The sequence below is a fragment of the Trachypithecus francoisi genome, unplaced genomic scaffold (assembly GCF_009764315.1).
Source record: "Trachypithecus francoisi isolate TF-2019V2 unplaced genomic scaffold, Tfra_2.0 Lachesis_group0, whole genome shotgun sequence".
NCBI lineage: Eukaryota > Metazoa > Chordata > Mammalia > Primates > Cercopithecidae > Trachypithecus > Trachypithecus francoisi.
In genome coordinates this window covers 34737212-34761447 of record NW_022681453.1, presented here as the reverse complement: position 1 = coordinate 34761447, position 24236 = coordinate 34737212, and the positions used below count along the sequence as shown (strand labels likewise).

The window sequence follows — 24236 nt, the reverse complement described above, 5'->3', positions numbered from 1 at the left end:
AGGGAAAACTCTTTTATGGCTGTGAACATACCTCTAAAAGAATATATAAATAAAACAGTTAATCTAGATAGAGTTATCCAACTTTGCATTCAACTTGGAAAAGAATGCTACCCTTCAAACAATTAGCAAATAGTTACATAAACACCTGCTGTGTAAAAGACAGAACCATAAAGAATAAACAGAAGACACAGTTCCTTCTTCCAGTAAGCACTGTCCTGTGGGGAGTTAAACACAAGCACGTGGAAAATGCGGTTCTGGCTGAACTCACTAACTGTGAACTTATCTGTGCTCTCCGTGGTTGGTCTCTGAGAACTGACTCAGTGAGCACAGTTTAATCCCTGCCCAAGCTCAGCAGATGCAATGGATGCTTGGGAGAGGTGGTCTAAGAAATATGGTGGCCAGACTTTCCTAACCTACATGTCACCAAGTTAAGGAATCAATGCAATTTACAGAAATGCCTTCAATGAGTAGACTAAATATGACCTAAACTTTTTATCAACTTTTGAGTATACAAAACTGCAAAGACATTATGGAAGACATCATGTGTGGTGTGTATAATTACATGTAAAGTGATTAAGAATATCAAGTCTGGAGTTAGATCTGAGCCTGAGTTCAAATCCTGGCTGTACCCCTTAGTACTCCCATGGCCTTGGGCAAGGCATTCAAACTCTCCCTCCATTTTCACATCTACAGAACGAAGACCAGACCAGCACCTACCTCACAGAACTGTCATGAAGATGAACAGGAGAAGATGCGTGGAAAGTGTTACTACAGTGCTTGGCACATTGTAGTTTTGAAAAATGGTGGCTGTTCTTGCTTTTATTATGGCTGTTACCATCACTAAAAAAATCACCGGCTAACCTGAGTTCCCCGTCTGCCACGCAGCACACAGTAAAAGGTGCTCAGGCTACTAGGTGAAAGACAACCTCCTCCAGCCCTGCTTCCCTGGTTTTAAGGTGGGGATAACAACAAGGCCCACCTCTCTGGGTTGTGTGTGGTGTGAAGATGACAGTAATGAATGCATCATGCTTAGCCCAGAGCCTGGCACACAGTGTCTGTTCATCACACCACGGATGTCGTGAATAATCATTCCAATGATATAAGTGCATAACTAAATAAACTAAGTTATTAAAATACCAGTAAGGAAATAAATAGGTGTTATGATTACAGAGGAGGGAGGAGGGGAAAGTCCTACTTTAGAGAGGGGTAGACAGGGAATGTCTCTCTGAGGTGACATGTGACCTAAAGCCTAAGGAATGGGGAAAGAGGAGACATGAGAGAGGAATGGGGAAGAGGGATGGAGAGAGGCCTAGGGAAAGAGCTGGAATGAATGCTCCATGGGGTCAGTTATTTGTGTCAGTCCTCTTCATCACTGTATCCCCAGACCCTGGAAAATGCCTGGCACATAGTAGACACTCAGTAATGATATATACACTATTTATATATCTCAAAACATCATGCTGCACACCTTAAATATACAGATATTATTTGTCAGTTTTTAAAAATATGAAAAAATTAAAATTAAAAAAATTATCACACACATAAAAATGATGTATATAGAATGAAAGAAGAAAGGGAGATCTACAGATGTAAAGGCCCTGGTGCATCTCAACAACAAACCAACCAACCGAGGGGAGGCGCTAGGCAGCAGCACAGTCAGCGCAGCGTGGCTGGGCACAGTGGGTGAGTGGCACAGGATAAGGCTGAGACAGACAGAGGCCAGATTACACAGGGCCTTGTCAGCCAGAGCTTAAGCTCCGGGTTTATTTTTCTTTTAAAGAGATGCCACTGACAGGTTTTAGCAAGGAATGGTATGGTCTAATTTCTTTCTTTTTCTTATTGTATTTTTTTAAGAGACAGGGTCTCACTCTGTCACCCAGGTTGTGAGCTCAAGTGAGTCTCCCACCTCAGCCTCCCACATAGTTGAGACTACAGTTGTGCACCACCACTCCCAGATAATTGTTGTTGTTTTTTTTAATTTTTGTAGAGATGGAGTCTATGTTGCCCAGGCTGGTCTCAAACTCCTGAGCTCAGGTGATCTTCCAGCCTAAGCCTCTCAAAGAGCTGGGATTATAGGCGTGAGCCACTGGGCCTGACCTAATTCATTTCTTTAAAAGATCACTCTGGCTGCTGTGTGAAGATGATATTTTGGGAAAGCCTGAGGGAAATGAAGGAGACCATTGGAGAGACCAGTGGAGCAATTTAAACAAGGGGTGTCAGAGGCTTGAACTAGAACAGCTAACTTGTTGATGGGCTAGATGATAAGGGATAAAGGACAGAACTCTGGAACCATTCTTAAGTTTCTATTTGAGCAAGCATAAGACAACTGTACTATTTACTGAGAAGCGGCCAACTAGGAAGGAACAGATTGGGAAGAAGGAAACTGAAAACTGACAGTTCTGTTCTGACCTAGCCACACAGAAACATCCTGAGTTAGGATGTCAACTAGGCAGCTGGTCATCCGAGGCTGCCACTCAGAGGAAGGGGCTATAAACATGCAAGTTGGTAGACAGATGGTATCCAAAGCCGAAGGATAAGATAAAATAACAAGCTACAGGTCTTTGTCAGGTAATAAAAACCATAAAATCTATCATGCTTCTCTTCTTGTTGGGCTGCCAGAAAGTTCCAAAGTAAGTATCAATCTTCAAGGAAAATTATCTTCTCTAAGACTTTGGATATGATAAACTACTGCTTTTGCTTCCCCATCTCTTTATGGCGTCTTGTCCTCTTTCATCTAAAATATGCTTTTGTAAGCATAAAGTATAATAAAGAAAAGAAAAACAAAGGAAATGATGTAGCATAGTAACAGGATTTGGGTAGCGAGTATTCTGCACTTAGAGACACATGAAAGGTATCAGTGAGTTGTGTGCTGCTCTGATCGACTCTCAGCTCCTCAAGGGCATTAAGCCATTTCTTATTCATCTTTGCATTCTTGTGAAATGCAACCATGTCCAGCTCAGAGTAGACAAGCACTGGAGGTGCAATGACAGCAGGTATCATTTATTTGTAAATTGAAGGGGTTAAGGCCTTATCCGAACACTGTAAGATGTTTTAAACACAATATGGTGGGTGATTAAATATGAGTCAGTGACACAGACAAATCTGTGGTAAGGGCAACTCTTCAAGGCCTCGATTTGAAGACTTCAAGCAGGAGATCAAACACTGAACTGAGCTTTGAATGCTGCATCTCTTTTGGATCCTTGGAAGTATACTTCAGAAAGGAGTCAGAGAACAAGGAAGGGGAGAACATATTTAGAGGCAGTAAGGAGGCTATTCTGGCTGGAGGGAAAGAATTTTGTACACACACACACACACACCACACACACACACACACACAGTATAGGGTAGAGGTTCAAAAAACCAGTCAAGGACATAGTGTGGAGAACCCTGAATGCCAAGAACTTCATGTTTTAGAGTTTTAGAAAGTTATATGTTCCTGAGAACCTAAGTGTTACTGAAAGAGAAGTTTAAGGAAGACCAGACACATCCAAAATGTAGAATGGGCGAGAAAGAAGAGTATCTACCAGGATGTGGGCAGGCACAAGGCACTAAGAATCAGGTGAAATGTGGCCACAAATTCCCAACAGTCAAGTCAACAAAACTTGTTGAGTAATGTGATATGGAGAGAGAGAAACATAGGAATCAAATTTTAATCAGAGACTTGAGAATAGGTGGCCAGGAGAATACTGATTAATAGAAACGGGAGACAGCAGGAAGACATGATTTTACAAGAAAGATGATGACTTTTATTTTAGACAGAGTTGAATTTAAGATAACAGTGGCCACCACCACCTCCAGCCCTTTACTTCCTGCAGTGCCATATGTATGCAATCTGCTAGTCTTGGCTAAGAAAAATTTCCCTGAATGGTATTCCCACATAAACACAAATAAACACAGTGGAGAAATCCTTTCATATAATATAATCTCCTTCTATAACTGCAAACTCAAATTTAAATAGATAAAATTGTAAACACAAAAATAAAAAAGCTCCAAAAATTGTCTACTTCTACAAAAGTATTGTGATTGTACATTCAGATGTTTAAAAAACAGTATTATATGAAAAGATGCTCAACATTATTTAGTCATGAGGGAACTAGAAATTAAAACCCCAGCGAGATACCAATTCACAAGTACTAGAATGGCTGGAAAAAATTTTTTAATCTAATAGTAACAAGAAATGACATGGGTGTAGGGCAACTAGAATTCTCATACACTGTTGGTAGGAATGCAAACTGGTACAGCCACTTTGGAAAACACCTTGACTGTTTGTTTCTTAAAAAATCAAACACATACCTTCTGTATGACCCAGGGATGCTACTCCTGGCCTCTTACCCTAGAGAAGTAAAAACCTATGTCCATACCAATACTATATGCAAATATTTACAACAGCTTTATTTATAATCATCAAAAACTGGAAAACAAGTCAAATGTGTATAAACTAGTGAATAAATTGTAGCATATCTATACACATATGGAACACTACAAAGTAAAATAAAACAAACTACCGGTACAAGCAACAACATGAAAGAATCTCAAAAATATTACATTAAGCAAAAAAAGCAAAGCATAAGATGGTATCATAGTACCCTGTATCTATTTCTACGATGTTCTGGAAAACAGAAGACTACAGAACAGTGGCTCACAGGGGCCGTGGGTAGAGGAAGGGCACTGACTACAACGCGGCATGAGGGAACTTTCTGGGTTGATGGAAATACTCTATTTTGTTTATGGTGGTGGTTATAAACATTTATTGAAACTCATAAAAATGTACATGTATAAAGGGTGAATTTTATCATATGTAAAGTATTCCTCAAGAAACCTGACTTGACAGAAAAAAAAAAATTGCAGCATCTTAACATTTGCTCAAAGAGAATTTTTAAATCACAGCATTGTCATCTATGATTACTCTGAAAAATTCTGGACATTTCTTAACCAGCTAGAATTCTACAAATGTCCTTAATACTGAAAAGAAATAAACACTATGCTTTTTCCTTCTTTAGGCCTGGAAACACTCCTTTGCAGAGTTAGGGCATAAGGATGTTAGAGTGTGCAGAAGCTGTGTGAATGCTGGTTATTGAGACACTAATAAAGTAAGTCTTGTTTGCTGGACAGCTGTTGGTTTCATTGTTCTTCTGTCACACACTAAAAAGGAGAGCTGTTATGCTAATGGAATATGACCTTCTCATTGGATAGCTGTTACATCATGACCTGAAACACTGCCCGAGAACTCTATTTTCACCACGCACCACATAGGAAACGGTAAAACAAACAAAACAACAAAGGAGCCAAATAACTATATTAAATGAGCAATACTCCTCCTTAAAATCAGATCACTTGTAAGAAATACTTCTCAATACTTAACATCCCATAATTTACTCTGTTAATGACTGTTTTTTCTCAATTTAGTATCATTTAGTATATAACCTCAACAATTTACTTCCAAGTCCAAATAATTTTTATGATACTCCTCCAAAGGCATTTTGTATGAGCACTCCATGACTAGTAAATCTATAAAATTGTGAGAGTAATTTCTTTTTGTATTAGCTAATGCCTACCTAGATTATTTTATAGCCTGGTCATTTATGAACCATTTTCACTAGAACAAGGGCTTTCAAAGTTTCTGGACCATTATCCACAGCAAGAAATACATTTTACATTGCAACCTAGTACAGATACATGTGTGTGTGCATGCATACACAACATTGAGGTCTTACAAAATAAGACTTACTCTTACCATTTAAGATGCCCTCTACTATATTCTTCTTTATTATTGTCTTTAAAATGCTGACAAAGACCCACACAATTCATATCATGGCCCACAGTTTTCAGTATCACTGCACCAGAAAGTGAAAAACCAATGCAACGCCTCTGCATGTTTTGAATGTAGGCTTTTTAAAATGTGTTTTGTTGTTGTTGCTGTTTTTCAAGTTCTGGGGTATGTGTGCAGGATGTGCACGTTTGTTACACAGGTAAATGTGTCCCATGGTGGTTTGCTGCATGTATCAACCCATCACCTAAGTATTAAGCACAGCATGCATTAGCTATTTTTCCTGATGCTCTCCTTCTCCCTGCACCCCACAACAGGCCCCTGTCATTGTGTGTTGTTCTCCCTGTATCCATGTGTTCTCCTTGTTCAGCTCCCACTTACAAGTGAGAAGATGCAGTGTTTGCTTTTCTGTTCCTGCATTAGTTTGCTGAGGATAATGGCTTCCAGCTCCATCCATGTCCCTGCAAAGGACATGATCTCATTCCTTTTTTATGGCTGCATAGTATTCCGTGGTGTATACGTAGCACATTTTCTTTATGTAGTCTATCACTGATGGGCATTTGGGTTGATTCCATGTATTTGTTATTATAAATAGTGCTGAAATGAACATACGCTTGTATGTATCTTTATCATATAATGATTTATATTCCTTTGGGTATATAGCCAGTAATGGGATTGCTGAGTCAAATGGTATTTCTGGATTCTAGGTCTTTGAGAAATCACCACACTGTCTTCCACAATGGTTGAACTAACTTACATTCCCACCAACAAAAGTAAAAGTGTTCCCTTTTCTCCAAAGCTTCATCAGCATCTGTTTCTTGACTTTTTAATAATCACCATTGTGACTGGCGTGAGATGGTATCTCACTGCGGTTTTGATTTGCATTTCTCTAATAATCAGTGATGCTGAGCTTTTTCTCATATATTTGTTGGCTACATGAAAGTCTTCTCTTGAGAAGTGTCTATTCATGTCCTTCGCTCACTTTTTAATGGGATTGTTTTTTTCTTTTAATTCATTTAAGTTCCTTGTGGACTCTGGATATTAGACCTTTGTCAGATGAATAGGTTGCAAAAATGTCCTCCCATTCTGTAGATAGTCTGAACGCTCTGATGATAGTTTCTTTCACTGTGCAGAAGCTCTTCAGTTTAATTAGATACCATTTGTCAATTTTGGCTTTTGTTGCAACCCCTTTTGATGTTTTCGTCATGAAATACTTGCCCATGTCCATGTCCTTAATGGTTAAAACATGTTATTTTTTATAAATAGCTCACTGACCTTCCCCAAGGTTGTCTCACAACTCACCACACTCTGCTCTTTCCCTCTGGAGGCTCCTAGTCCTGGCTGGAGTGAGCAACCAAGATGGAAGGGACAGTCAGAGCCCTGAGACCCTGCTGCTCCCCATCCAAGTGGTCCTTACATAGGGTGCTGGGGGAGCTGGTCCTTCTGTCTTTAAGTATTCAAGGCTTTGCATTTTTCCTCTTCCATTTACCCTCACTGTTAGTCTTTGACTTCTAAACACACACACACACACACACACACACACACACACACACACACACAAAGCAAAATGAAATTTAACGGTGGAGAAAGAATGGCAATATGGAAAAAAGTAAAGCTAAGTTTTTTTTCTTATCTATGGATTTCAGTACTACCTGCTATGCCTATTTCCTAGGAGCACAGCCACCCGAACAAGTTTAAAAGGCTGAAATTGCATGTAAATCACACATAAAATGTATTTTCAACTGCTAATAGGTTTCAGTTGCTGAACTTCTAGTCAACATTATGTTCTACTCTCTCACACTCAAACTATTAGGTATGTTATAATTACAGATAAATTTTATGTGAAGATTGAGAAACTTACTTTTAAGGACTCCCATAAGGGAAACTGGACCAGAGAAAAAGGAATCTGAAGAGAAAAAAAAAATCAAATAAATTAGGCAAAAAAGAGCCAAGTTTGCCTGTATGACTATACGAGCCTGTAATTATTATTTCAACTTTACAACAAAGCTAATATCAAACAAACTCACAGTTATAGTAGACATAATGTTTAGAAAAACAGTTAAACTGTGGCCTGTGGATTTTCATTTTTTGCTAAGGTAAGTCTCGCTCTGTCACTCAGGCTGACAGATATCACCCTCGACCTCCCAGGCTCACGAGATTTTCCCACCTCAGCCATTGGAGTAGCTGGGACTACAAGCACATGCCACCACAGTCAGCTAATTTTTGTATGTTTTCTTTAGAGATGGGGTTTCACCATGTTTCCCAGGTTGTTCTCAAACTCGTGGGCTCAAGCAATCCACCTGACTTGGCCTCCAAAAGTGCTGGGATTACAGGCGTGAGCCACTGAGCCTGGTGATCTTCTAAGTTTTGAGCCCAAGGGACCTAAAATGATGTTGTGAAGCCCCTTTGAAATGGAAAGAGAAGCACAACAGTCTGGCAACTGAAATGACAAAATAAATATTTCCCAGCATAATGAAAACACTTTAGGACTTGACATTTCTGTGCTTAAGAGCCAAGGCTGTCTACTCCTTAGCAGGCAAAGTGTTTGGATTTAAAGGAGAAACCCAGAGGAGAGAGAAGAAAGGTAAGGTAGGGGGGAGAAGTGTTAGGGGAATGGGGAGACAACAGAGAGGAAAGAGGGAGGAGGAAGAGAAGGGGAGAGAGAAAGGAGTGGAAGAAAAGGAAAAAGTGGAGAGAGGAAAAGAGGTCGATAAAAAAGGAAGCAGGAAAGGGGAATGAAAGCAAAGAAGTAGAGGGTGGGGGGCAGAGAGGAGGAGGACAGAAGACAGAAAACAGGGGCAGAGAAGGAAAGGAGAGGGAGAAAAGAGGAGGGAGGGGGCTGGAGGGCAAGGGTAGGTGGAGGGAAGAAAGAGGAAGCAGACAGAGCTACCTACAAGAGTCAAACTTGAGAAACAGGACTCCAGGAACGGAGCAGCCAGTGTGGGAGTGGGAAGCCCACACCCCTCAAGGAAGGATCACCAAGTCAGTCAATGCTGGGGGACTGGAGAGGTTCTAACAAAACACAGGGGGACGTGGGTCTGAGCACTGATCAAGTCCCAGGCACAGCTGGGGAGGGGAGTCATCTGTAGTAATGAAGTATGAGAGGTCAAGAGAATCGTCACACTTAGAGTTAGTATTTACAATGAGCTGTCTAACAGTAAGGGCTAGAACCACCAACACTTCTCATGTGCCAGATATCTGCAAATAAGCACTTTGTAAGCTTCATTTCACTGAATCCTCATAACGCATGCTGAGACAGTTAGGTAGTATTACTTCCTTCATTTTATAGTTGATGAGAATGAGGTTCAAAGACGCTGTGTAACTTGCCTAAAGGCAGTTAGGAGGTAAGAAGCCCAGACAATCTGACTCTAGAGTCTTGTCTAACTACTACTATCCCCAGGAGACATCTAAATTATCTGCATATAAATTCACCCACAGTACAATCTGTTATTAATTTTCTAAAATTCAAACTTAAGACACCCATGTCATATTCCCTAAGATAAAAATGTCTTAACACCAGTGGACCCCACCCAGCAGCTGAAGTAATGTCCAGTCACAGCCCAGGGGACCAGTGCTGGTGGTGGTGATGCCCACGGGCACGCACACGCCACGGGCCCAGTACTGGCATTGCACAGGCAGCCCAGCTGCAAGGGAAAAGTAAATGTGGACTTTGAACATTATCACTATCACTACATGTGGGTGGGTAGGCGTGGCTGTAATGTCCCAGTTTCAGAGGAATTAATGGATATTTACCTTCACGTGAATTGAGGGCATTCTTTCTTTCTTTTTTGTTTTTTTGAGACAGAGTCTTGCTCTGTTGGTCAGGCCAGAGCGTAGTGGCACGATCTCGGCTCACTGCAACCAGTCTCCCAGGCTCAAGCAATTCTCCTGCCTCAGCCTCCCAAGTAGCTGGAATTACAGGTATGTGCCACCACACCTGGCTAATTTTTGTATTTTTAGTAGAGACGGGGTTTCACCATGTTGGCTAGGCTGGTCTTGAACTCCTGACTCAGGTGATCCACCCGCCTTGGCCTTGCATTGTTATTTCTTAAATATTTATATTTAATCAGAAATTTAAAGATTAGCATCATCTGTCTTACTCAGCTACAGCAAATGATGGCCCCAAATTTGACAGACAGTGACCATAGAAAGAAAATCTGTCTACCATTCAGGAAGGAAATGTCAATGAGAAAAAAGATCAATGTCAACAGCCTGGACTAATTTGACAAGCTAGAATCTCAGAGAAGTTTGTTATCATCATAAACAGGCAGCCAGCCCACCCTGAATGTTGAATTTCCCTAACAGTAGTTAAATTTAGTTTTTTATTGTCACAAAAACATAAAAGCATCTGACACTATCCATTCTGAAACTCAAGTGTTATATTTCCAATTAATTATCAAAACAATAACTTGACTGTGTAATAGGTTTCTAAAAGCTTTTCTAAATTTTTTAAACTCTATAATACGTAATAAAATATGCCCCAAAAGACAGGTAGTATGATTATGGATTAGTAGGAAGGTAAATATTTCACATTTATAAGACGAAAAAAGCTTTAAAATTTACTCTAACAATCCACGTTAGCATCATTCACTTCTCAATTAAAATCACCTACAAATTGCACTGAATGTTATCTGCACTTACTTGATACTTAATACTTTAGATTTTGAATTATATCATTAAACATTTTGCCCATTTCCTCTACTGAAAGTTACTCATTGAGCTGTTCCTTCAGTTTAAAGAAACAATTTTAAAACCACACATTTGGGATGGTTGGCCATACTATTCCACTGGGTATTTATTTTAAAAAGAGGGCCGACAGTAAACCTCAGCTTTACTCCCTAAAACAAGACTGACAGTCTAAAGTAATTAAACATGCTATAAATGCCTAAATAATTAAATTTGCTCTGACTTCTGGTAGTGAAATAACCCTCATAAATTCCTGCTGTGTGAAAAATTTTCAAATATTCAAGTCAAAATTGTATCACACACTTGTTGTCATTTACAATATGAAGAAACAATCATGAAAATGTGTTCCACACATGTGAAAGATGGGCTGCCAGCAAATACAGCTCCATAGCTAAAACAAACACTATTCCCAACGTCTACAGAACGCGGGCCCGTCAGAAAGCAAGGTCCCTCCCCACGTCTGGCTTGAAGTTACATAACAGTGATGTTTCTTCAAAACGTGGAATTTTATACCCCCAAACAGATGTAGGCTGTTATTCTAAAATGTTTTATAGATGAAGAAAATGAATAGCTATACTCAGAGGTCTTATATTCCAAAACACAACATACCCATTTTATTGCACCTAAAGTTACAAAATGGCTCATTGTTGTGACCTGTTTAATGCCTCCATTTAAGATGTTTTGTTTGAATAAGGTTATTAAGACCCAGGGCACTAATAAGTGAGCGGCAGTAAACCCAGCTACCATCAAAGACACAGATGGAGGGGGAAGAAACCTGCTAAAATTCAACATGGATTCCACTTAGTAATAAACAGAGCAGTAACTCTATACAAGAGTGCATGTGAGGATTCCAGGTGAAATAGGGATAAAATGAAATCTGGGTGTGGTAAACAGGAAGGGCAAGTTAGGCATCACTAATGAAATAAAGACAAAATTATATTATGAGCACACTTCACTTATCACAAAGTGTGGGACTAGAATTATCTTTGAAGCCAATCAATGCTTCTAACCCTGTGGTCTTAAAATAAATGCAACCTAATGGTCCTTTAATAGCAAAGTGATTTATAATACAACTGAAGAGATAGGAGATATGATTTCTAAGGTATCATTTAGCCCTAACAGAATGTTTTTAATTCAATTAAAAAATTACATTACAATACCAATACATTTTTAAAAAATAAGACTTGACTGTAAGCTACAATGAACATAATGCCACCATGGGTGATCTAGGAAGCCTAAGGACCAAGAAAGTCCATTTAAAAAGCTGTAAAAGCTTTTGTAATTGGCAGAAATAACCAAAAACTCTCTAGCGATAGATTTAAAAAACACAGAAGCCATGTGCAAGACCTCTAATTGAGGAACGGCGTGGAATTGGTACGCTTGCCATGTATAGGAGAGTGGATCCAAGGACTGGCCCATTGCAATTTTCAAGAGATCTACAAGTGATTCACAGAAGAGTCTCCTTTTTCTTGCATGACAATTTCCAAATTCTAGTGGTTAATTTAGAGTTTTCCATTCTACTGTCCCACCGACAACAAAACCATTCTTTTAAATACTCTGAACCTTTTCCAATTCAACCCCAGGGGTAACCAAGGACAAATGAAGTTGAAGACCTAAAAATTCCTTGTACCAAAGTGATAATTATTCTTAAAAAAACAACAACAGAAGTGAGAACCATTCAAAGCTAGTCTGCTAGTATTCAACATAGTGGGAAAGAATTCCAATAGTAAATACATTCTGATTTTTTTTAACAACTACAGTTCATTTATTTATACTGTACCTAAGGAAAAGAGCATATACCCAATAAAAGAAATTAACCTAAAAGGGGGAAAACTGAAAGTGAATTACTCCTTAGGTTAATAAAAACTAAAGCATCTTTCCAAAGAAAACATAAAATAAACACACGAGTAACAGAATCTAATAGAGAAAAGAAGAGGAGTGTGAGCAGTTTGATTCTTAAGTAAATCTTTCAGATTTCAAGGCCAGGGGCATTAGGAGTATCTCCAAACACAACTCAGTACATTAGTCATAAATGCTATCACGGAAGGTAATGATTAGATTTTCTTTTTCTACATTCTACAGAATCATCAGAGTAATTTTGTGCAGATGGAACTGGTTCCTAATATATCAATTTACATGTTAGAGTGGCAGTTATGTAACACTATTTTGTAATGAAGATAATGACAATGTCAAATTAGTATGTAATTCACTATACTTCTGAAGCCCTGGAAACAAGTTTCACTGTTTTTAAGAAGTATTTAAATATTTGACACTGACTTACGACAAAAATGCTCATCAAAATAAGAATGGAAGGGAACTTCCTCAATCTGATAAAATATACCTCCAACAATGTATGGCTAATATCATTCTTAATGGTGACAGACTAAATGCTTTCCCCTTAAGATCATGAATAAGGTAAGGATGTTTATTTTCACCACTTCTATTCAACATTGTGCTGAAGGTCCTAGTCAATGCAATCAGGCAAGAAAAAGAAAAAAATATATAAAAGAAACAAAAAGCAAAGATTGAAAAGAAGTAAAATTGTCCCCATTTACAAATGATATGATTGTTTTTGCTGAGAATCTTAAGAAATCAACACACACACACACATACACACACATACTCTCTCTCCCTCTCTCCAACATAACTTCTAAATACTAGCAGCAAATAAATGAAAAACAACATTTTTTAACAAAAAATTATATTTACAATAGTATCAAAAGCTAATTCTAAAAGTTACAATAAGAATGCCAAGGACCTAGAATAACCAGAACAATCCTGAAAGATGTAAGAAAGGTGGAGTACTGACAACATTTGATTTCAAGATTTACTCTAAAACCACTAATCGTTAGTGATCAGAGTAACCAGGCGTAAGGATAGACAAAACAATGAAATAGAAGAGACTGTTCATAAACAATGATTTCAACAAATGGCATTAAAACAACTGAATATCCACAGGATAAAAATAAGCCTTGACCCCAACCTCAAAACCCTACACAAAAATTAATGAGAGCTGGATCACAGACCTAAAGATAAAAGCTCAATCCATAAAGCTTTTAAAAGAAAACAGGTGCAAACTGGTGATCTGTGGATAGGAGGAAATTTCTGGGACCACAAGACGCAATAACCACAAAAGAAAAAAAACTTTTGAAAAATTAATTTACATCAAATTTTAAAACTTCTGCTCATCAAAAGGTACTGTTAAGAAAAATCCCAATGGCATATTCTGCACAAATAGAAAAATCCAAAATCCACCACCAAGATTCATATGGACCTCAAGGTACCCCAAAGAAAGTTGGCGGTCTCATACTTTCTGATTTCAAAAGTAGCTACAATGAACAAAACTGTGTTGTAGTGGCATCAAGACAGACATATAGACCAGTGAAATAAAACAGCCCAGAAATAAGGCTTTGCATATATCGTCAAATAATCTTCAACAAGGGTGCCAAGACCATTCAACAGCGAAAGGACAATCTTTTCAACAAACGACACTGGGAAAAATGGATGTCCAGATGAAAAAGAATGTATCTGGACCCTTACCTCATACCCTATATAAAAATTAAAGTAGATGAAAGAACTAAACATAAGACCTAAAACTACAAAATGCCTAGAAGAAAACACAGGGAAAATCTTCATAACGTTAGATTTGGCAATGATTTCTTGGATATGACACAAAAAACAAGGCAACAAAAGCAAAAAGAAATAAATGGGACTACATCAAAATTAAAAACGTACGTGCATCAATGAATGCAATTAACAGCATCAAAAGACAACCTACGGAATAAGAGAAAACATTTGCAAATCATGTATTTGATAAGGGGTTAATATCCAGAATATATAAAGAATTCAACAAAACAACCAGATTTTAAAAGAGCAAAGGATTTAAATTGACATCACTCTAGAGAAGATACACAAATAGACAACAAGTATATAAAAAGATGTTTATCATCACTATCATTAGGGAAATGCAAATAAAAACCATGATGAGATATAAACTCACACCCTTTAGGAGGGCTACTAGCAACAAAAACAGAAAATAACAAATATCCTTACTGGCAAGGATATGAAAAAAATGAAACCCTTGTTCACTGTTGGTGAACAAAGGATATGCAAGGCTGCAGTCACTTGAAAACAGTATGGCTCTTCCTCAAAAAAATTAAGTAGTAGAATTAGCATAAAATCCAGCAATTCCATTTCTAGGTATACACCTAATAAAAAGGCAAGCCACAGAGTGGAATATTTGCAAAATGTATATTTAACAAAGGACTTGCATTCAGAATATAAAAACAACTTTCAAACCTCAACAATAAAAGAGAAAGCTTGATTTTTAAAATGTGCACAAGACTTGAACAAGCACTTCACAAAGGAAGATGGATAACATAAGCACATGATTCAACATCATTAGTCATCAGGGAAATGCTGAATAAAATCCACTGATAAAACAATTTGATGGTTCCTTAAAAAGTTAAACATAGAATGACCTTATGATCCAGCAATTTTGCTCCTGGGTATACAGCCAAAATAACTGAAAACAGACTTAAATAGACACTAGTATCCCAGCCTGCAGTATAAGTCACAATAGCTGAACAATCTAAGTACATCAACACACAAATGAATAAATAAAATATGGTATATACATACAATGGGATGGAGTATTATTCAGCCATAAAAAGGTATAAAGTTCTGGTACATGCCACAATATGGATAAACTCTGAAAACACCATGCCAGGTAAAATAAAAGGACGAATAATGTATCATTATAATCATATGAAATATCTAGAAAAGGCAAATTCATAGAGATAGAAGCTATATTAGAAGTTGTTTGTGGGGGAACTGCGTTCGAAGCTGTAGTTTGGCTGGGGGAAGGGGAAGCAGGAAGCTCTGTACTTAATGATACAACCTTTCTGTCTGAAGTGATAAAAAGGTTTTAGGAATAGATAGGGATGACTGTTACACAACACTGTGAATGTAATTAATGATGCTGAATCTTACACTTTAAATGTTTAAAATGGCAAATTTTATGATTATGGTAGTGGCAATTTTCCCACGATTTTAATTTTTTTTTTTTTTTAGAAACTGCAATGAGGTGCCATTATCCACTGAAATGGCTGAAATCAAAAGACTGAGAAAATCAAACAACAGAAAGGATATGGAGCAACCACAGCTTTCATACTTTGCTGGTGGGAACTTAAAACTTTCAAAGGTGGTTGCTCAGGTTTTAATTTGAACAAGAAATTTTACTCCTAGGTATTTATCCAAGAGTAACAACAATATACATCCACAAAAAGATTTATATATGAACATCATAACAGCTTTAATCAGAACAGCTAACATCCATCAATAGGAGAAGGGCTAAACAAATTGTGGTGTATTCATATAAAGAAATATTAGTAACACAATGAAAAAAATTATTGATACATTGCTGTAACATTGATAACCCTTGCATAGGTTATACTGAGCAAAAGAAGAAAGAAACAAAAAGAGTGCAGATTATATGATTCTATTCGTATAAAATTCCAGAAAAGGCAAAAATAAACTGGGTAGGCAGAATGAGACTGAAGATGAGAGAACTTTCTGTGAATAGGGAAATACTCAATATCATAAGGATATGGATTACACAACTATACATTTGTCAAAAGTGGACATATATAATTTGTGCATTTCAATATATATGAATTTTACCTAAAAATGTACTGTAAAAAATATAATAGTAGCCAAGGTAAAGAATGAGTGTAGACAAAAATGAAATAAAAATGGCAGAATATTGATAGCTTTTGCAGGTTGGTGATGGGTACTTTATGGTTCATTATATAATAAATTCTGTTTACTTTGTGTACATCTGAAATTTTCTGTAATAAAAAATAAGTGTATGTGTAAAGCATGACTACATTTGCATTAAAATTAATATACAGAAGTTCAACCAAAGTTAACTGTCATTAACAATTTGGAATAAATCTTCTGATTTATTTCCACGCATTTAGTTTTAGATTCTAATTTCAGGGGGTTTGTTTTAAACATTAGTATGTGTTCCAAAATTTGATTTTTTCCCCGAAACATTATCTTAGGTCTTTCCATGTTAATATATTAATAGATCTATCATTCTTTCTAATGCACAGAATTTCATAATATTTAACTATCCCTCACTGATGGGTTATTTCCATTTTTCTTCCCATAAAACACAACTTTATTACATCATTTCATTTTAATCAATCATTTCTAATGTGTAGGACATTCTAGCTGTATCATACAGACTGCAAATATTCCTCAATATACCTCACACTAACATGGTAGGCTAAGACCCAGCGTTAACATTTCCACAGTACAATCATCCTTAGAAAATGCCCAGTGTGAACATCTGGGTGTATCAGAACACAATGAAATCTGCTTTCAGGTATCAGGTTTAAAAAATCAATCAAGGCTGGGCGCGGTGGCTCAAGCCTGTAATCCCAGCACTTTGGGAGGCCGAGACGGGCGGATCACGAGGTCAGGAGATCGAGACCATTCTGGCTAACACGGTGAAACCCCGTCTCTACTAAAAAAAATTTAAAAAATTAGCCGGGCGAGGTGGCGGGCGTCTGTAGTCCCAGCTACTCGGGAGGCTGAGGCAGGAGAATGGCATAAACCCGGGAGGTGGAGCTTGCAGTGAGCTGAGATCCGGCCACTGCACTCCAGCCTGGGCGACAGAGCGAGACTCCGTCTCAAAAAACAAACAAACAAACAAACAAAAAAACAAATTGTAGAGGGACAGTTTGTTTCCCAAGGGATAACCCAGGCTGTCTGGTGGTAGAGCTAAGATCAACCCTTGGAACCCATGTTCCTATCCTTTATCGGCCGGGTACGGTGGCTCAAGCCTGTAATCCCAGCACTTTGGGAGGCCGAGACGGGTGGATCACGAGGTCAGGAGATCGAGACCATCCTGGCTAACACGGTGAAACCCCGTCTCTACTAAAAAAATACAAAAAACTAGCCGGGCGAGGTGGCGGGCGCCTGTAGTCCCAGCTACTTGGAGGCTGAGGCAGGAGAATGGCGGGAACCCGGGAGGCGGAGCTTGCAGTGAGCTGAGATCCGGCCACTGCACTCCAGCCTGGGCGACAGAGCGAGACTCCGTCTCAAAAAAAAAAAAAAATCAATCAAAATGAAAATCACAAAAATCACACTGGCTTTCCACAGTTGAAGTGAGTGATTGTAATGCAAAATTCAATATAAACTGATCCCCTAGCTAATGTTCAGTATTTGCTTTTAGATTTCATCCTACTTCCAGGAGTCTGTACGCATTACTGATGTAGTGCAATTATGGTATCAAGATTTTTCAACACGTCTGATTTAGCAAAATATAAAATATGATGTCACAGTTGATACAAGTTGTACCTCACCTAAAAATAAAGTTTTAAAAAGGAACAATTTTTGCTAGTTGAGGTTCTTAATAAAATCAGGAACACCTGAAAAGTTTCTAAAAATCTATTACTAATTATACACACACACACACACACACACACACACACATATACATATGTTCCATTTATTTTCATTGGCTTCCTGGAATGAACTCTGCATCACACCACAATTTTTTTTTTTTTTTTGAGACGGAGTCTTGCTCTGTGGTTCAGGCTGGAGTGCAGTGGCCAGATCTCAGCTGACTGCAAGCTCCGCCTCCCGGGTTCCATGCCATTCTCCTGCCTCAGCCTCCCGAGTAGCTGGGACTACAGGCGCCCGCCACCTCACCCGGCTAGTTTTTTGTATTTTTAGTAGAGACAGGGTTTCACCGTATTAGCCAGGATGGTCTCAATCTCCTGACCTCGTGATCCGCCCGTCTCGGCCTCCCAAAGTGCTGGGATTACAGGCTTGAGCCACCGTGCCCGGCCCACACCACAATTTTTAAAATTGTCACTCGGCAATCACGATGATTCTTGTTCATGAAACCTGAAAGCTTCTTGTAAGAAGCAATCAAAGAAGTTCATTTTTGGTTCTTCACAGTCATTTCCAGTATGTTAAGCAGTATTGACTTAAGTCCTTTAAGAAAACAGCCAGGCAGTAGCTAAGGAAGGTAAACTTAAGACTCAAATTTCAAAACCAGAATTCCTATCAAAATGTTAGAACTTGCACAGGATCAGGAAACAGCTGTTTTTAGTTAGAATTTGCATGCAACTTTAATCTTTTATCAAATATAATCCGGTTGCCTTAAGATTTTTTTCCTGCAGCTGAGAATGACATCACTGCAGGAAAAATGGAATGACAGTTCTGTTGTCTTTCCCACCCCTAACTTTCCTTCCCTTTCAGCAGCACATTTGAGCATCTCTTCACTGAGACAACAACCAAGAGGGGAGAGGAAAAATGAGTGACCAATGCCTCAAGAAACACAACAATAAAAGGTAGATTTTATTTTACTTATTATTTTATCAAATGTCCTTGTTAACAAAGACACATGCTTATTTATCCAGGCTTTCCCTATTTCTGAGCAATTTTTCTGGTACTAAAAATGTTTTAATTGATTGTTTCCCAAATTCTAAAAAATAAAAATTTAAAACCTAGCCACGAACAAGAAAGGTTCTCATGTAATATTCAAATCATTTGTATAGATACATCTTCTGTGCATTTATGCAAAATTACAATTAGAAAAGAATCATGAAAAACATTAATAAAAAGCAGCTTGTTGGGTGGTTAGGCCCTGTGAACAGCTCCCTAGCTTCCTCCTTTCCTACTTGCCTACTCATCTACCCCCCTTCCTTCCTTCCTCCCTCCCTTCCCACCACCCCAACTTTCCCAAAACAATCCAGTATTAAAAGCACCTTTGAAAGCAGCCCTGTTAACAAAAGATGGCAACCAGGAGGCTTATCAGTAACGCAGCATGGACCAATTTATACTGCTGTATGGTTGGAAGACAGAAGGGGCTAAGGAACAGAAGAGAAGACGGTAAGCTTGAAAAGGGAGGCTGGCTTACTTCTCACCACATCTAGCATCTCACGTAACAGGACATTCGATATATATTTATTACATCAATGAATGGAGGAAAGGCAAAGAAAGGGACGAAAAGAAGGGAGTGGATAAGGCTAAAAGAGTTAGGGGAGAACCCGGGTCTTCTGGCTCATGGTCCAAGGAATAATATTATTGTTTCTAACTCATCTACTGCTAATTTACAATATTTGTTAGAATAGTGTTTTGAGAGCAGAATAATAAGACAAAAGAAAAGGGAATATCAATTATATACAAAAAGGATAAAACACAAAAATAAATCCCATTCTTTACATTTGTTCTTCAGTTAATCCAACAGGCCAGATAAATATGCACATATACACATCCCAGGAATTCCCAACTCTGGAAAATCACTCCATAAATGCTTTCCCAATTAATTCTTATTTATGATAACAGAAAACAGCACTACCATCCAGATGTTGAGATCTACAAATAATCTGCTTTATACATATAGAGAAAATCCACGCTTCTACAACCATAATTTGGAACAGAATTTAGGGCATTCAATAAATAGGCAATTAACAGCCACAAGACACTGCCCCCAATTTACTGCTTTTTTCCCCAGTTGTTACACAGGTTGGAACCTACTACATAACTTATAAACACTCTACCACAAGTAATCAGTGTTTGACCCTAATTACAATAGTTCATTTATATCAGCCAATTAAGAGATAAATCAGGAGAGATAGAAAATAGAATGTAGGATCTGATACAGATTCCTATAAGTTGGTAGGAAACATAAGTATCAGCTAATAAAAGAAGAAACAGTAAATTAAACCAGATTTTATCAGTTAGCTTTGCTGCAGTAACCACACAACCCTCAAATCTCAGTGGCATACATCACACGCGTATTTCTCAGTCACATTATATGTTAGCCCTGGGTTAGCTATGGCTGCCCTCAAAGCTGTGACTTTTGCCCCGAGTGTCTTCTTACCCCGAATCCAATCCAGAAGCACAGATCATATTTGGGACATGCTATTCTCAACATAGAAGGCAGAAGCAAGAGGGATGACAGAAACCTGCTACATCTCCTAAAGCTTCCGCTCAGGGCCAGACACAGTGAGTCACACCTATTATCCTAGCACTTTGGGAGGCTGAGGCCAGTGGATCAGTTAAGGCCAGAAGTTCGAGACTAGCCTGGGTCAACATGGCAAAATCTTGTCTCTACTAAAAATACAAAAAAATTAGCCAGGTATGGTGGTGCACACCTGTAATCCCAACTACTCGGGAGGCTGAGGCACAAGAGTCACTGGCACCCGGGAGATGCAGGTTGCACTGAGCCAAGATCACGCCACTGCACTCCAGCCTGGGCGACAGAGCAAGACTCTGTCCCAAAACAAAACAAACAAACAAGGAATGCTTCTGTTCAGGACTGGTATACTTCCACAAATACTCCACTGGCCAAGTCATAAAATCAAGCCTGACTATGGGACAGGAGACACAACAAATCAATCACACTGCAAGAGACAGGGAAGCATCACCAATCTTCCCGGAGAGAAAGAAGCAAAGAGTTGAGAACAGTAATATATTGCTCCTATAGGTCTTCTAGTTTCCATGCCAAATGCTGTTTTACCTACTGTTGTTAAGTCTAGACAAAAGATCCACAACAGTTAAGGGAATGAGAACAAAAAATCCAGGCCCAAAAAGATTCCAGAAAGAGTCAGACACAAACTCACCTTCCTTGACCTCCATTACCATTTTCGATCTGTCTGCTGTAACAGAACACAGTCCTGGGACCTGCAGACAGCTAAATGGAAGTGAAGGCTTGCACTCTCTGTAATACAGAGGATGGAAATGGAGTGTGTGCTTTTTTTTTCTCCTAGGTTCTGGGCAAGTATCTGGAGACAAGTCTCTTGGAATCCTAGAACAAGGACCATAAACTAACGGTTCTAAGAAAAGCCTGGCCCACAGAGATCTGATGACCCTTGGGTGGGGAACAGGGAAGGCAGCACATCTACATCTCCTTGAATCATTAGAGGCCAGAATCAGACCTGGGCCCTAATGAGCTGACCAAGAAAACACGACAACACATAAAGAGGCTAAGCATCCAGAAAGACGGGGTCAAGATGAAGGGAATAAACCCCACATGAAGTAGAGCTGCTTGGAGAGAGAAAGGCCAATATAAGTCAGAAAAATTAATGGACACTGGGGAGATTTAACCACAGCAGACAGAAGCTTTCCCACATCTAAAAACATGATTTTCCAAATAAACCATGTAGTAGATTAAATGAAGGAAAGAATGGCTCATGACGAAGATCCAAATTTGTGGTCTGGAAGGTCAAATGGAAAAAACAGCTCAAAGCAACAAAACAGAAATGATGACAGAAAAGATAAGAGACTTGGAGGACAGATCTAATAAGATGAACAGCAGTACCAGCTGAAGAAAGATGAAAAGATAGAGGAGAGGCAGTAATAAAGCAGAAGAAAATTTGCTTGGGCCAAAGAAAGACCGTGGTCTGCAGATTAAAAGAGCTCATGTTATTCTACACACAGATCTTGACACATCCTACTAAATTCCTGACTCTGAGAAAATATTTTTACAAGCTTACAGGTAGGTAGAACACAGTACTTTGGAAAAAAAACAGAGGCATCAGACTTCTCACCCATGACAATGGAAGCCATAGCAATGGCTCTAACAAATTACTGAGAGAAAATTAGCAATCCCCAAACACAACACCTGTCACTTGTCCTGAAAAAAAAGTATGGATGCTCAGAAAATATACCACCCACATGTGTCATATAGAAAAATACCTGAGAACGACCTCTGATTGAAGAACAAATGAATTAAAGATCTCTGGGGAAGGACAGGAGAGACAAGAGAAGTAGGAAATAAACCCTGTCTGTGCCTGCACCGGCTTTCTCTATACATACAGTTTCATGTATCTGTATCTATTCCACCAGATACATAATAAAGTTCAAGCCCTGGCTGGGCACGGTGGCTCATGCCTGTAATCCTAGCACTTTGGGAGGCCAAGACAGGCGGACAGCTTGAGTTCAGGAGTTTGAGACCAGCCTGGGAAACACAATGAGACCCCATCTCAAAAAAAATAAAAAAAGAAAATCCAAGTGCTGCCAAATTACAATTGTAAGTCTAATTCTAGAAAATCATCAATTATAAGGCACATCTCAATTCCAGAGGTGCTAAAATGCAAAAAAAAAAAAGTGTTTCAGTTTTATGAAATATGGTAGTTGTATACATTCAATCTAAATGAGTAATATTAATTGTATGGCAAGGCAACATGTAATAAATTCTAATTAAGAATACTTGAAACAAAACAGATGTTCGGCAAAGTATTATCTGCTAAGGATTAAACTGAAAGTATGTAACTGTCTCAGGAATATCAAAGCATTGGAAGAAGGGATAAACACAGTAGGAGTAGGCACATGCTAAACTTGGCTGGAGGCAGGGCATGGTGGCTCACGCCTGTAATCCCAGCACTTTGGGAGGCAGAGCAGGTGGACCACCTGAGGTCAGGAGTTCCAGACCAGCCTGACTAACATGGTGAAACCCCATTTCTATCAAAAATAGAAAAATTAGCCAGGCTTGATGGTACGTACCTATAATCCCAGCTACTCAAGAGCCTGAGGCAGGATAATTGCTTGGACCCAGGAGACAGGGGCTGCAGTGAGCCAAGATCGTGCCATTGCACTCCAGCCTGGGCAACACAGCGAGACTCTGTCTCAAAACAAACAAACAAACAAAAACAAAATAAAACAAAAAAAAAAACTTCTTGGCTCGGTGTGAGTGTGGGGAATGCAGAACAAGAGGAAAGTGAAAATATTCCAAAGTTATCACCTTACAAAGGAGGGATGTATGCAGGAGACAGAAGTTATTATAGCAAAGACAAGTTGGTGGGGAAAGTCACATGTTTTATTCTTAAATAACAGCATATAAATGTTTCTGAGTACAAGGAAAGAAAAGGTCACCATTAATGGAATGGAAATACACAGTAGAATTTCCAAAGTAACAAGAGATTTTTTTTAAAAAAAGAAACCCAAAATAAATTGATCAAACCAGCAAAAATCAGACATAATAAACTGCAAGTTAAAATATGCAGCAAAGAAAGCAAGAAAAAGCTATTTATATGACACATGAATAAAGTAAATTATCCATTAAAAGACATCTATATTCTGTTTTAAAAAACACACAAAAAACAAAATAAAGAAATGTTGGAAATAAAAGGATGCGTATGGAAATGAGATTTAAAAGGTTAAAGTGACAAAATGGGATTTTTGAAAGGGTATTAAGTAATGACAAAAGCCACGTTTTATGAAAAAAGTAGATCACAAATCAATACTCAAACTAAAATACAGTAGTTAAATGAAATACAAATTCAAACTAGACAGGCATGTCTACTGTTTGCAGTATCAATCAACATTCCTTAAAAGTACTGGTGAATACAGTAAAAGAAAAAGTAACTTGGTGGAAACACAGGAAAAGGAAGGGAGGAAGGGAGAAAGAAAACACTTTTCTTACTCTCATACAATGACTTCTGCCCTAGAAAACCCAAGAGTTTAGATATAGCATAGTACCAGAGTTATATATAGATATATAAACTAAACAATAATTAGTAAGCACTTTAAATAAGGCTCTCTTAAGAGATACTGTTTCCATATACGTAAATAATATCTAAATTATAATATATTAATAATAAATCTAAGGTTTAAAAAATTGCCTGAGATACATAAACTCTCACAAATCACTACCCAAGAAAAGGAGTAACCAAGAAGATTTTCCCATGGATTCTGTTCTTGAAGGACAAACAGCTATAGGCTGGTAGTTTATCTTGGATCTGATTGCTTGCAAATGAGT

General features: G+C 38.4%; 1 protein-coding gene and 1 pseudogene across 9 annotated transcripts in view; both read right to left on the bottom strand.

Annotated features, from left to right (window-relative positions):
• Nucleotides 1-24236, bottom strand: part of SLC25A26 (solute carrier family 25 member 26) — a 165837-nt gene that overhangs the window by 29056 nt on the left and 112545 nt on the right. For 7 of the 9 annotated variants that reach the window (XR_004436947.1, XR_004436948.1, XR_004436949.1 and 4 more), the window contains one exon: nucleotides 7629-7673. The exons of the other annotated variants lie outside the window; for them this stretch is intronic. Coding sequence is in view for 4 of the 7 variants with exons in the window: in XM_033210384.1 (XP_033066275.1) it covers nucleotides 7629-7673 (45 nt within the window). In the remaining 3 variants the exon portion in view is untranslated. The remainder of the gene's footprint in view (nucleotides 1-7628; nucleotides 7674-24236) is intronic. 9 annotated transcript variants of the gene reach the window in all.
• The window catches only part of LOC117084508, a 42005-nt pseudogene that overhangs the window by 11921 nt on the left and 5848 nt on the right, over nucleotides 1-24236 (bottom strand).